General features: G+C 29.3%; 1 protein-coding gene across 1 annotated transcript; it reads left to right on the top strand.

Moving 5' to 3' along the window:
• Positions 1-6,659: 6,659 nt before the first annotated feature.
• On the top strand, positions 6,660-13,599 carry Bfra_012445 (putative cytochrome c oxidase subunit; the record flags this gene model as incomplete). The annotated part of the gene is made up of 4 exons (XM_037342760.1): positions 6,660-6,715; positions 6,743-6,786; positions 10,168-10,275; positions 13,586-13,599. 4 exons carry the CDS (start codon positions 6,660-6,662, stop codon positions 13,597-13,599), a joined length of 222 nt encoding a protein of 73 aa, XP_037187342.1.
• Between the last annotated feature and the right edge of the window lie 437 nt (positions 13,600-14,036).

The following is a 14,036-nucleotide window of genomic DNA, read 5'->3' as shown; positions in this document are numbered from 1 at the left end:
GATAATCGTCCTATTTTAGATGAATAAATTAGTATAATAAATAATTATGCTTGTATAGACCTTAAAAGCTTAAATACAGGATCTTTTTTTTTTTGTCCCTAAAAATATACTTTACTATCTGCCTATGGGTGGAGGTAAAAACGAATAAAGTGTATATGATTCTAGAATGTGACCATAGCCACTACGTCACATTTGAAATATTAATCCCCTATATCGGTTTAAGATAGAATGATGAATTGAAAAAAAAAAAGTTTTCCGTTTTAAATAGTCCACTTAAACCTCATACTTTTGTAAGTTTACTTGTACAATCTGCTATAGAGGGTTTGTGTTAATTTAGAGTAATATTCTTTTTTTTTTGTTACATATAGTATAGGTACTATATATATGTATAGTATAGGAAAGTCCGAAGCTTGTAAAACTAAAACTCATATTGAAGAGAGTAAAAGTAAAAATTTTGGTATTAAAGAGAAAATAAAGGCCATTTTTTTTTTTTTTTTAGTTATAATTATAACTATATGTATTAATAAAAAAGATATACAAATCTTTTTATTATAGGCAGTAAAAGAAGGTTGTGAAACCACAAGCCTAGGTTAAGCCTTATTTTAGTTTAATAACTAAGACAGGATCCGGCTTAAATGTATCAAAAAGTAATAACAACTTTATGTTAATTATATTTATATAATTATTAATTAAATTTAATTAATAATTGGTGAATATTTTATTAGTAATGGTATATAAAATATATTTTATATAATTTATATACCATCAAATTTTTTTTTTGAGTTTGATGGTGGCTCTGAATGAACGCTGTCCAAGTGCTTGACACATGCTAATCGAACGTCTAATTTAACAGTGTGGCGTTAAGTCACTAATTTAATTAGAAGTGGTGTACAGGTGAGTATTTAATATTTTGGCTGCCTTAAAGTAAGGTAAAATACCTTATAAAAATATGAAGAAGAAAGGAAGTAAATTTCCGCTTTAAGAGGACAATAAATATTTCGGATAGGTAGTAGTTAAGGTAATGACTTAACTAGCTTGAAATTCCGTAGTCGAGACTGAGAGGTCGATCGATCACATTGGGTCTGAAAAAACCCCAATACGTATAGTACAGCAGTGGGGAATATTGGTCAATGGCCTAGCGGCTGAACCAGCAACTTGGGGGAATGTATAGCTCCGGCTAACTATATTTAGTTTTTATTAAAAAAATGTAAATATTTTATATATTGAAAAAATATAGTATCGATTTTGTCGAATAAAGTTCTAGATAGAATACTGATTATGACTATTTTCTATCTATATGTCTTGACCAAATTACGTGCCAGCAGTCGCGGTAATACGTAGAAGACTAGTGTTATTCATCTTTAATAGGTTTAAAGGGTACCTAGACGGTAAAATTAGTCTAAAATATGATACGGTTTTACTAGAGTTATATATAAGGAGGTGAGTATTTAAGGAGTAGAGTTGAAATTCAGTCATACCTTAAGGACTGGTAATGGCGAAAGCAACCTTTTATCTAATAACTGACGTTGAGGGACGAAGGCTCGGGTAGCGAACAGGATTAGATACCCTGGTAGTCCAAGCAGAAAATTATGAATGCCATAGATTAGAATATTTTTAGTTTATAAATGAAAGTGCAAGCATTCCACCTCAAGAGTAATGTGGCAACGCAGGAACTGAAACCATTAGACCGTTTCTGAAACCAGTAGTGAAGTATGTTATTTAATTCGTCGTTACGCGAAAAACCTTACCACAATTTGTATAGTATCCCTGAAAAGATACTACAAGCGTTGCACGGTTGTCTTCAGTTAATGTCGTGAGATATTGGTTAATTCCATTAAATTAACGGAAACCCTTGCTTTATTTGCAAAATTTATAAATAAAGTAGTTCACCAGTACATCGGAAATGATAACAGGGACCAAGACAAATCATCATGGCCTAAATATTGTGGGCTATAGACGTGCCACATATTCCTATACAAAGAGATGCGATAACGTGAGTATGAGCTAATCTCAAAAAGTAGGATAAAACATGGATTGTAGTCTGAAATTCGACTACATGAATAAGGAATTACTAGTAATCGTGAATCACCACGTCACGGTGGATTTAATCTCAGATAGGTACTAACTACTCGTCAGGCGCCGAAAGAAGTATGTGCAATAAGTTTGGCCAACTATTCTAATTTAATTCTAGATAAATAGGTCTAGTTATTATAGTGGAAGGTTTTCGTATGCGTGACTTTAATTGGTGTTAAGTCGAAATATGGTTCGTGTAGTGGAAATTGCACGGGATTAATTAATATTAACAATAAAAAAGGCAGTATGGCTCCGCCATACTGCCTCAAGTCTAGGTTTGGAGCAGAGATCTCTTCTGTAAGGAAGAGATCTCTTAAATCTGGTTCGAATCCAGGATAGGCTCATGAAAAAAAAAGAATAAACTTAAATATTAAAAGCGAATTTGTATCTTTTTTGTTCCCCCTGGGGGGGATAGCGAGAAATAAAAGTGTCTGGGCAAAGGTGCCAAAAATTTATTGGGATTTAAATGATAAAAATACTATTTACAGTAAGAACAATAGGTCCGGTGTTTATGGTTGAACTAACAAGATAAGTGGTGCCTCTTATATAGGTAGTAGTACGAATTTTACTAGAAGACTTCCAGATTATTTTTCTCCTAAGTTCTTAGAAAAAGAAGTAATTAAAAACCAAAGCATTATCTACAGAGCTTTATTAAAACATGGCTACTCTAAATTTACCTTGGAAATTCTAGAATCTAACGAGAGTGCTGATATAATTAAAAGAGAACAATACTACTTAGATTTATTTAAACCTGAGTACAATATCTGTCTTATAGCTGGTTCTAGCTTAGGTCGTATAACTAATAATGAAACCCGTTTAAATTTACGTAATGCTTGATTAGTTAGATTGTATAATAAGAATACAAGTGATGTTTCATTAAGAGAATATGCATCAGATACTCTTGAAGAAAGATTAGATGCATTGGCATCAAATATAACTAAATTGTTTAAAAATTTTAAATAAATTATGGCTGGAAGTGAAAGCAAAGTAACTGTGGAAACACATACTAAGGTATTAGCTTCGATTAAAACACCCTAAGCTATAATAGTTACAGATTTAATAAGTGGAGTTATTATTACATACCTTTCGGCTAGAAGAGCTGCAAATGCATTAGGCATAAGTAATTTTATAGTAATAGATAAATTAAATAATAAAAATACGAAAGCCTATAAGGCTGGTCTAAAATAGAAAGTGGGAGACCTAGCCGAGGCTAGAACTGATTAAGGTTAACAATATATAAAAGGGGAAATAGTTGTGCTATTAAAAATTCATTAATAAGATTACTAGTATTCTCATACTTAATATAAAATAAATAAGGTATTATTTATTTTATTGCTTATATAAGCAAGGTATAAAGTTGGTATAATAAATGTGGCTTAATTTTATTTATATTTAAGACTTAGCCTTATTTCTTAGTTAGTAAGGGATACATTTTAATTTTTTTTTCTTTTATTTTTTTTTTTAGTATAAATTTATAGTAATAAATATTAATTTATGCTAATTAAAGGAAACTTCCATAATTGGTAAGATGGGTTGAGCTGTAAACTCAATAGTATTGTACTTTTAAGAGTTCGAATCTCTTGTTTCCTATTAATAGTAACTTTTTATTATATAATAAAGAATTATTTATATTTTAATAAATATATTTAAATGCTAAATATAAAATTTATAAGCTTTGAAATATATACGTAATAGGGAAAGATCTTGGGGGGGGTTGAAAATGACTACCTCTACGCACGAAGACCAACTTAAATTTTCGTTTCTTGGCATCACGCTTGCTGTTCCTGACCCTGCAAAGCAGGGGGTATGGAAAAATAAAAGATTTAAATATAAAAATACCTTTATTATTTCCCCCTGCATCTTAAAATATAGATATTTTATAGCGTGGAGAAAGGATTGTGGAGATATTTTTTTATAAAAAATATAAAGTTAAGGAGTAAGAAAAAATTAGTAGTTAGGATCTAAAATTATTTGCTATATATTTTAATTAAATTATATATAATTTAAACTAAATATAAGAGGTATCTATACTTATATTAAGCTTGGATAATTTTTTATTAAAAAAATATCCCGCTTTATTTTGGCTAGGTTTTTAATCAAAATTTAGAAGGCAGAAGATATTTTTTTTTTTTTATACTTATGTATTCAAGCCTTTATAGCTCAACGGTAGAGCGAAATACTGTTAATATTTTGATAGATGTTCGATTCATCTTAAGGGCTATGTATAAAGTATATGTATTAATACGCGTTAGCCAAATGGTAAGGCATTGTGTTTCGGCCACAAAGATTACAGGTTCAAGTCTTGTACGCGTTTAAATTTATGTATCTTTTTTTTTAAGGTATCTGATTAATATTTTAAATTAAAATATTGTTAAGGTAGACTAATTACACGTACTAATCATGCAATATTAAGAGATGATATTTTTAATATCTGCTTAATGTTTTTATTATAAAATAAAATTAGAAAACATTTAGTCTAAGTATAAGCCTTGTCCTTCAGCCACAAATATTGCAAGTTCAAGTCTTGTACGCGTTTAAACTATAGTCATACTAAAAAAAATAATAAAAAGACAAAAGTTAGAAAAGTATGACATATTTTTTTTTTCGGCCTCATCCGTAGGTCAGGAAAATCTATCCTCCTTTAATATAGTTTAATTTTTATTCCTTTTTATAAAGAACAGTTATAGGTGTAATTTTTAGATAGTTTAACCATGATAAAACAAAATTTAATAATCTTAAAATAAAGTAAAAAAAAAAAGATTTTTTTTATATAGGACTGGTCTAGTGGAGGTATAATTTTTATATAATTTATTATGATTAATTTAATTCTTTTATGAGAAACTTTCACTAATAGTTTTAAGGCAGAAATGTTGGATGTTGCTTCATTATTTGCTATTTTTTGTGCAATACTTGTTATTGTTAGTAAAAATCCTATAGTATCCGCATTATTTTTAATTGGTTTATTTTTAAGTATTTCTTGTTATCTTATAATGCTTGGTATTAATTTTATTGGTCTGTCTTATTTATTAGTATACGTAGGGGCTGTATCTATTCTGTTTCTATTTATTTTAATGTTAATAAATGTTAGAATAAGTGAGTTATTAACTGACACCAGCAATAGTATACCTTTAGCTATTATTATTTCTATTTCTTTTTATTCTTCTGTACATTCTACAATACCCTATAGTATTATACCTTTTACTAGCTATATTTCAAATATAAGTAATACATTTAATGATATATTAGATATAATACTATTATATATTAATAATGGTATAATATCTTTTACTAGTAATTTTACTAATACTAGCTTTACTACTACTAATATTTGAGACGGTAATTTGTCAGAAACTAGTCATATAACAAGCATAGGTAATATAATGTATACTAGTTATAGTATATGACTAATATTAACATCTATTATTTTACTTCTTTCTATGGTAGGAGCCATAGTTATAACTATAAAACAAAGAGAAGTTAAAAGAGAAGTAAATAGTATGAATACCTAGTATAAAATTTTATTTAAGTGAAAGTAAAATAAAATTTTTTTAAGGATTAGTAGTAAAATTAAGACCTATTTTTTTTTTAATCTAGAGTAACTTTAACTATAATCTTGCCCTTACTCCTGATCCCTGTTCAGGGATCAGATAAAACCGCTATATTAACATTTTTTTCAATTAAATTGGTGAATAATAATTAAGTATCTAAGGTAGATTCTCTTAGTATAAAAGAGTGTTAAATACCCTAAAACTATGCCACTAGGCACTGTCGTTACAGTGCCCTCAAGGAAATTAGCTTAACTGGTAAAGCGACCGCCTTACAACTGGTAGTAGGGTGTTCAAGTCACCCATTTCTTAATCATAACTCCGTATTAATATAACTAATTGTATTAGATGTTAGATTAATAAGGTGTTGAATTTGCAACTAAAATTATACACTATTGTGTGCAAAATATAACATATATTAAATTAAGTATTACCTATCTATTTATTGAGGACTATTTGTAATATATATTTTTTTTACTTCTGGCCCCAGGTAAAGGGTAAGTTAATGCTTTTAGCCTAAGTATAAAAGTATTAACTTTAGACTGTACTTAGATATGATGTTTTTTTCTTAAAAATATTGGAAGCTCTAGCAAGTTTCTTTTCCCCCCCAGGGGGTGGGGGACGGGGTAAATTTTGCCCTATTTTATTTTTAATTTTAAAGTAAACTATATGTAGGTTATAATTAATATTTGATGCGATTAACTACCATTAAAAGATTAGGACTAAATTAGGGTATTTGTTATAAAAAAAAAATAAAAAAAAAATATATAATATTATGTGAGCTACGAACCTAAAAAAAAAAAAGAAACTATTTAAAACAAATTTATAATTAGACTAGTGTGTATTTTTTTATGTCTTAACATAGACACAAAAATATTTTTTTTTAATATATAAATGAGTAATTTTTTTTTTTATGGTATAATATAATTATATATTATAATAATTAATGAAGAAAGATAAAAGAATGACAATTTTAACCAGAAGTAATTTTCAAGCTCATCCTTTCCATTTGGTATCACCATCACCTTGACCTCTATTTACATGTATTGCACTATTAACATTAACAACTACTGGAGTATTAACAATGCATGGTTTTAGTAATGCAAATTATTTTTTAACTATAGCTTTTATATCTGTTGTTTCTTCAATGTCGTTTTGATGAAGAGACGTTATATCAGAGGGTAAAATGTTTTTCAAAAGTACTATACTGTCACCCCCCAACCCCCCCTCATCTCCCGAAGGGAGAACAGGGGGTAGGGGGGGAATTATTGATAATTTGAATATAGCTAAAGCTATCCCTATCAAAGATATAGAGAAAGCTTTAAATATTTATAAAGCTAATAATAACAATTCTATACTAGCTACAAAGAATAATTTATGTCATTATTTAGCTGGCCTGTTAGAGGGAGATGGACATATATCTATTCCTGCTTTAGGTAATACAACTTTAAACCGAGTACTTAACCCTAGAATAGTTTTTACTTCACATATTAACAATTTAGGTATGTACGCCTTTATCCAATCAGAGTTAGGTAATGTGGGACGTTTTCAAATTACAGGTGAAAATATTCTTCGTTATATTATTGGAGATAAGGCTGGAATTATGCTTTTTATTAACTTAATACATGGTAAACTTAGAACACCTAAGAACAAAAGATTTAATGATCTAATTAAAGTATTTAACGTTAAATATTCTTTAGGCATATCAGAAAGTTTATTAGATAATTCCGACTTTACAAACAATAGTTGATTTACAGGCTTTACGGAAGCTGATGGACATTTTGGTATTAAATATGTCGAAAGCAAAGCTAAATCAGATACTCGTAAGAGGTCTGTTAGTGAAAATATTAGTCTAAAATTTAGATTAGATCAGCGTTCATATGACAAGCCTACATCTTCTTCTATGAAACCTTTTATGGAAAGTTTAGCTTTATTTTTGTCTTGTAACCTTAAAAATTATACTAACAATAAAGGTTCAGAAGCATTATCTCTAAGTGTATTATCTATAGATGGTGTAAAATTTCTTATTGATTATTTTAATAAATACCCCTTATTGGGTAATAAGTCTAATGATTTTAATAAATGAGAGATTGTCTACAATATGATTATTTCTAAGGAACATCTTACTGAACAAGGTAGACTAAAGATTAGATCTTTGATAGGAAAATTGTAAATAAAAGCTATATAAAAATTATAAAGACAGTATTGTTACATTTATGTGCCCTCTTAAAATTTAACTAATTGCTGGAAACTCTAGTTATAACTAGACAATCAGCAGGAAACCAACGGATGGATAAATATCCTAGTAGGATCTACAGAGACTACACGTTAAAAATTAATACGTTAACTTAATATATTTAACCTATTAATTAAGATATAGTCCAATTAGTTTATTTATAAGTGGTTGCATTTTTGACATACTTAGGTAACCACACTCTGTCAGTACAAAGAGGATTAAATATGGGTGTTGCTTTATTTATAGTCTCAGAAGCATTATTTTTCTTAGCTATATTTTGAGCGTTTTTTCACAGTGCTTTATCACCAACTATAGAATTAGGTGCTCAATGACCACCTATGGGTATAGAAGCTGTTAACCCTTTTGAATTACCTTTACTTAATACAGTAGATCGTGCTAATATCTCAATTTGAGATCTAATTGCTGTGTGGGTGAAAGTCCCACTCTATGAACAAAACTTAACTTTTTATTTTAGTTGCCTTGAAACCTTAAATCCAATAATAAATTATCCCTTATTCTTTTCCCCCTCTGGGGGAACAGAAGTAAGCGATAATTTGAATTCCAATATAATTACTAACTCTGTAATTCTTTTTGGAGCTAAAAAGAATTTAATAAATTCAGCTGTCTCTTGCTCACATAGTAAGGAAAATAATCCTGAACACTTTTGTTCCCCCCTCCCCCCCTGTTCTCCCTTCGGGAGATGAGGGGGGGTGGGGGGATGAGAGGAATTCTACAAATGGTTTGTAGGGTTCTCAGATGCTGAGTCTATGTTTAGTATATCTCCGATTATCAATAATCAAAATGCCAATCTTGAAGGTTTCTCTTTTAAATTTAAAATAGGATTACACAAGGATGACCTATATGCTTTAAATTACATTAAAAATAATTTAGATATTGGCTATGTTTATGAATATAAAGATACACAAACATTTATTGTGTCTAATCGGGATGGTATTAATAAATTAATATCTATCTTTGATCAATATACTCTTAATACAAATAAATATTTAGATTATCTGTGTTTTAAAAAAGCTTTTACTCTTTATGATGAAAGAGAGAAATTCACGGAAGAATTAAAATCTGAGATATTAGAATTAAAAGCGTCGATGAATACTAAGCGTCTAGATTACAGTATGCCCATAAACCACCAAATCATCATAAGCAAAAGTTGATTATTAGGATTTATAGAGGGAGATGGTTCATTTAGTTTAGCCAGAAACACAATGGAACCTGTCTTTTCTATAAAATTAACCGAAAAACAACTTCCTGTTTTAATTAAAATAAAAGAGTATTTAATTAACAACCTTGATTTTGATTTCTATTCTGTTCATAAATTAAAGTGCTCACAGATTATTACAATAAGCTCTGAAAAAGCTATAGGGAATAGTAAAGCTCTTGTAACACTTATGATTAAGAATGTGCATCTTTTAAATAATTATTTAATTCCCTATTTTAGCAGTGAAGTATTTATAACCAAAAAAGGTCAAGATTTTCTTGATTTAAAAATTATATGTAATGCTATCTATAATGGAGCTCATTTAAAAGAAGAAATCAAATCATTAATTTTAAAATTATCTTATACTATGAATAATTATAGATTATCTACATACTCAGGATTAGTAGAATCTTTTAGTGAAGATGAAAGATATCTCCTTATTAATGCTACACCGTGTATTGAACATCTTAGCGATGGTCGTCAAAGAGATATTGTGACAAAAAAAGTAATACATCGTCGTTCAAGTAGCTGTATTTATGAAATAATCCAGCCCTCCGGTGTACTATCCATAAAGGGTAATTTATCTGAAGCAGCCAAAATCATAGGTATTGGTTTTAATACTTTAAAAAAACGTATGGATGTTGAAAGGTTAGAGGAGTATCCGATAGAATATAAAGGTCATAAAATCAAAAGAATAGCAGTATTTTATCCCAACTAAAAAAAAAGTTAAAGAGGAACTGAGGTAAGGTTACAACCGAACAGTTCCATATTCATAGAAAAATTAGGTGAAAACGGTCAACGACATCCTTATATGCTTCGCGAGGGGCATATTAAATGAAAATATCATTTAAGTCATAGACCGTCGGCAGTTGTAAATGTCGCTACAGACTGGTTCACCGGGGTTAGGCTGAAATGTCTGTCCAAATGTACAGTCGGGTTCTATAACGAATGCGAATTTAGTAAGGAGGAAGGATAACCCATGCAACGCATTGCGGGTTAGCCACAGCACGGTGGTAAAAACTCCTGAATAGGTTAGGTTTAGTACCTTCCTATTCTAGTTAATTAGAATTGAATATTATTATCATCCGGTGTTACAGTAACATACGCTCATCATTCTTTAATACAAGGAAACAGAAGCGGAGCTTTAGACGGTTTAGTAGCTACAGTACTATTAGCTCTAGTATTTACCGGCTTAAACATTAGTTGTATGCTTTTTTTCAGTGTTGGTTTTATCAAATGATCCTTAAGTAGTTATTATAGTTCGGCCACAATTGCTAAACAGACCTGCTCAGGAGTTCGCTCTAGCTTAAAAGCTTTTCCTTCCCCCAGCTTTGTAGGGGGGACCGGGACGAAGCGGGCATTTCCGCTTTGCACCAAAAGACTTTATACAACCATAGCGGATGTAAAAGAACCGGTGCTTTCCCCTTACTGAGTAACGGGGTTTGCGGATGCAGAGTCTAGCTTTAGTTTAAAAGTATCTAAAAGTAGTACCACTCGTTCTGGTTGAAACGTTGTACCAGAATTTCAAATCAAATTACATAGCAGGGACTTGCTATTACTGAGAAAAATACATTACTTTTTCGGTATAGGTATAGTTAGCGAACGTAGAGATAGAGATCAGGCATATTATAGCGTTCAATCTGCACGTGCTTTAGCTAACGTCATCATACCTCATTTTGATAAATATCCTTTAATAACTCAAAAGAGGGCAGATTACCTTTTATTTAAACAAGCTGTAAACTTATTATTACAAGGCCAAGCACGATCTAGTGTTGAGGGAATCCGCGAGATTCTAAGTATTAAGGGTTCTATGAATAAAGGATTATCTGACACATTAAAAATTAACTTCCCTACTATCCTGCCTCTTCCTCGTCCAGTAGTAAGTGAGCAAGGCATCCCTGATTCAGATTGATTAGCAGGTTTTGTAGATGGAGAGGGTTTTTTTTATGTTAAATCATTAAAGAATAAAAGATATTCATCAGGCTTTAACGTTACTATGGTTTTCTCTATATCTCAACATGTAAGAGATGAGGCTTTATTAACTAAATTCATTGACTACTTAGGATGTGGTAGGATTGAGAGGGCCTCAACCAGACCAGATCTAGTTAATTTTTCTGTAAGTAAATTTAGTAATATTAAAGAAAAGGTGATACCTTTTTTCCAAAGTTGTTCCTTACATGGAATAAAGCATATGGATTACTTAGATTTTGTTGAGGTAGCTAAGATTGTAGAAGTTAAAGGTCATTTAACTCCCGAAGGTATTAATAAGATAAATTCTTTAAAATCTGGTATGAATAGCTCTAGAATATATAATTAATTATGAGTAGGTATTTGGCTAAGCCAGCGCGAAAAAAGCATATATATAGGCCTTTGCTTAAAGTTATGCATAAATAAGTTAGTAAGCTCTTAAATTTATGCACGAAGTTAGGCAAATGCACAAAGTAAATTGCATGAAAATCTTGCAACCTTTAGCTCTGAGCGCTGAAATTGTTGCTAATACACTTTAAGCGTAAAGTGTTAATTAATCTAATAACAAGACAATATGCAGCCAACTTTTATTAAATATTACAGATAATATTTAAGAAGTAGGTTCAACGACTCGTAAATAGGATAAAACAATTTAGCACTTCTGTTTTATCAAGGGACCGCAGGTTTTTATTTAACTCTGGAGACTGACCTTTAGACAGGATGCTTTTTTTTATTTTGTTTATTTTAAAACTTTGGTGTACACATAGCGATATTATTGTATGCATTATATAGTCTGAACAATAATGAAAATTATTGAAATAAGGATTAAACGCCTTATGATAACAATATTGTCCAAGGTGTAGAATACACTGTTTCTTCATTCACTATAAGTGATGGTGCATTTGGGTCATGTTTTTATTTCGGAACAGGATTCCACGGGTTAATCATATGTGTAGCCCCATTTATACTTGTTTGTGTTTTACTTAAAACAAAAGAAATTTATAACCTTAAAAATTCTCAGTTTCACACTAATGTTGGAAGAACCAATAAATTATTAATCACTATTCCTTCTTATAGAGATAAAGAAGCTAATTCATATTATTTACAAACTAGTTTTTTAGAATGATTTGCAGGATTTACAGATGCAGAAGCTAATTTTAATATTAAAATTACAGGGCTAACTGAAAGTACTTTTAAGAATGTACAATTTACATTTCAAATAGGTTTACATAAGGATGATGAACCAGTATTAAACTATATTATGAATAATTTAAAATGTGGACATATTTCAAAATCAAAAGATAGAATAAATTTTTTTATAAATGATCAGAATTCTTTATTACATGTAATATTACCTATATTTGACTTCGTGAATCTTAATAGTTCAAAGTATCATCATTTTGTAATATTTAAAAAGGCAGTTACTTTACTAAAAGATAAAAGTCATTTATCTGATAAAGGTAAATTAGAAATAATTAAATGTAAAAACCAAATGAGTAATATGTCTGGTCAATGAGTACCAAGTTCTATTAACAGTAAAATTAAAATTACTAAATTTTGATTAGCAGGTTTTATTGATGGAGAAGGGTCATTTTCAACTAATAAGTTTGTACCTAGATTTAAATTAGAAAATCATATTAAGGAGTTAGAATTATTTAATAAAATTAAGGAGTTCCTTAATGTAGGTAATATGTTAATTTCTCAGAGAATAGACAGATTTAATAATAACCCTACTATAGTATTAGAAGTTAATAAAATAAAAGAACTTAAAGAAGTGTTAATACCATTAATATATGATAATAATACTATTCTTTTAAAAACTTTAAAGTCTGAAGATTTCTCCTTATGATTAAATTTAATTAATATTTATTATAAAGGTTATCATACTATACCTGAAGGTAAACATGTATTTGATGCAATTAAATTACATATTAACAAGTATAGAATGACAACTAATATTTCTTTACTTGATAATGTGCAACGTATTTCCATTTATGAAATAGAAAATCTATTATCTAAACTTTATTTAATAGACAGTCCCTATGAAATTAAACAGGGAGTTAGATATTATAGAAATACTGATAAATTAGTAAGTGAAGGTATAAATCTTATTGTTATAGATACTAGTGGTAATAATACTATTTATTCTAGTTTATCTGATTGTGCTAAAAATCTAAAGATAGGAAGGAATAAAATTAAACAATGTTTAAGTTCAGGTGAATCATATAAAGGTTATAAGTTTGTTTTAAGTTAATATATAGACTTATTTTTGAAAATAGAGTCAATAGCAAGAAAGTCTTATTAGATATTAAGATAATTTGCTGCCAAGTGTATATTGTTAGGCAATATATACAGGTTCAACGACTAGCTAACAAATATTATGTTACTTTAAATTTTAAAGTGAAAGAATGGCATTAAACTCTACATATGAAATGTTAAACTTCGACAATATATAAGTTTAATTAAATTAATATGAATACATAGTCTAAACAATAACGTGGGTTATTGAAACATTTGTACATGTTATGATCGGTACAGCTTTCATAGCTGTGGGTTTATGACGTGTTTTGGCTTACCATTCCACAGATAACCATCATCTGGGAATGGAGGCAAGTATACTATATTGACATTTTGTGGATGTAGTATGACTTTTCTTATATATTTCTATATACTACTGGGGTTCATAGTATATAAAGAATATTAAAATAAATATCCTTATTTATATTATTTCATTAATATTTACGGTATTATTTTAATAGCTGTATGTTTCTACGAAGTTCTTACTTAGCTTATTATATGTCCAAGTGAAGAGGAAGATATATGGCAGAAAATTAGAGAAGATGCCAGAGACTTATACTTAGAGGGTGTATAATGTTTTATATAAAAAGGAGACTCAGACAAAGAGCAGGTATATAGAAAAGATGATACTCTCTTAAATAATATTTACCTTTATTCCTTTTTCTTTTGGGCGGAGCCCCAGAGTTCAGTAAACTACTAA

Source organism: Botrytis fragariae, assembly GCF_013461495.1.
Source record: "Botrytis fragariae strain BVB16 chromosome Unknown tig00000322, whole genome shotgun sequence".
Taxonomy (NCBI): Eukaryota; Fungi; Ascomycota; class Leotiomycetes; order Helotiales; family Sclerotiniaceae; genus Botrytis; species Botrytis fragariae.
This window is presented reverse-complemented; position numbering and strand designations above follow the sequence as displayed.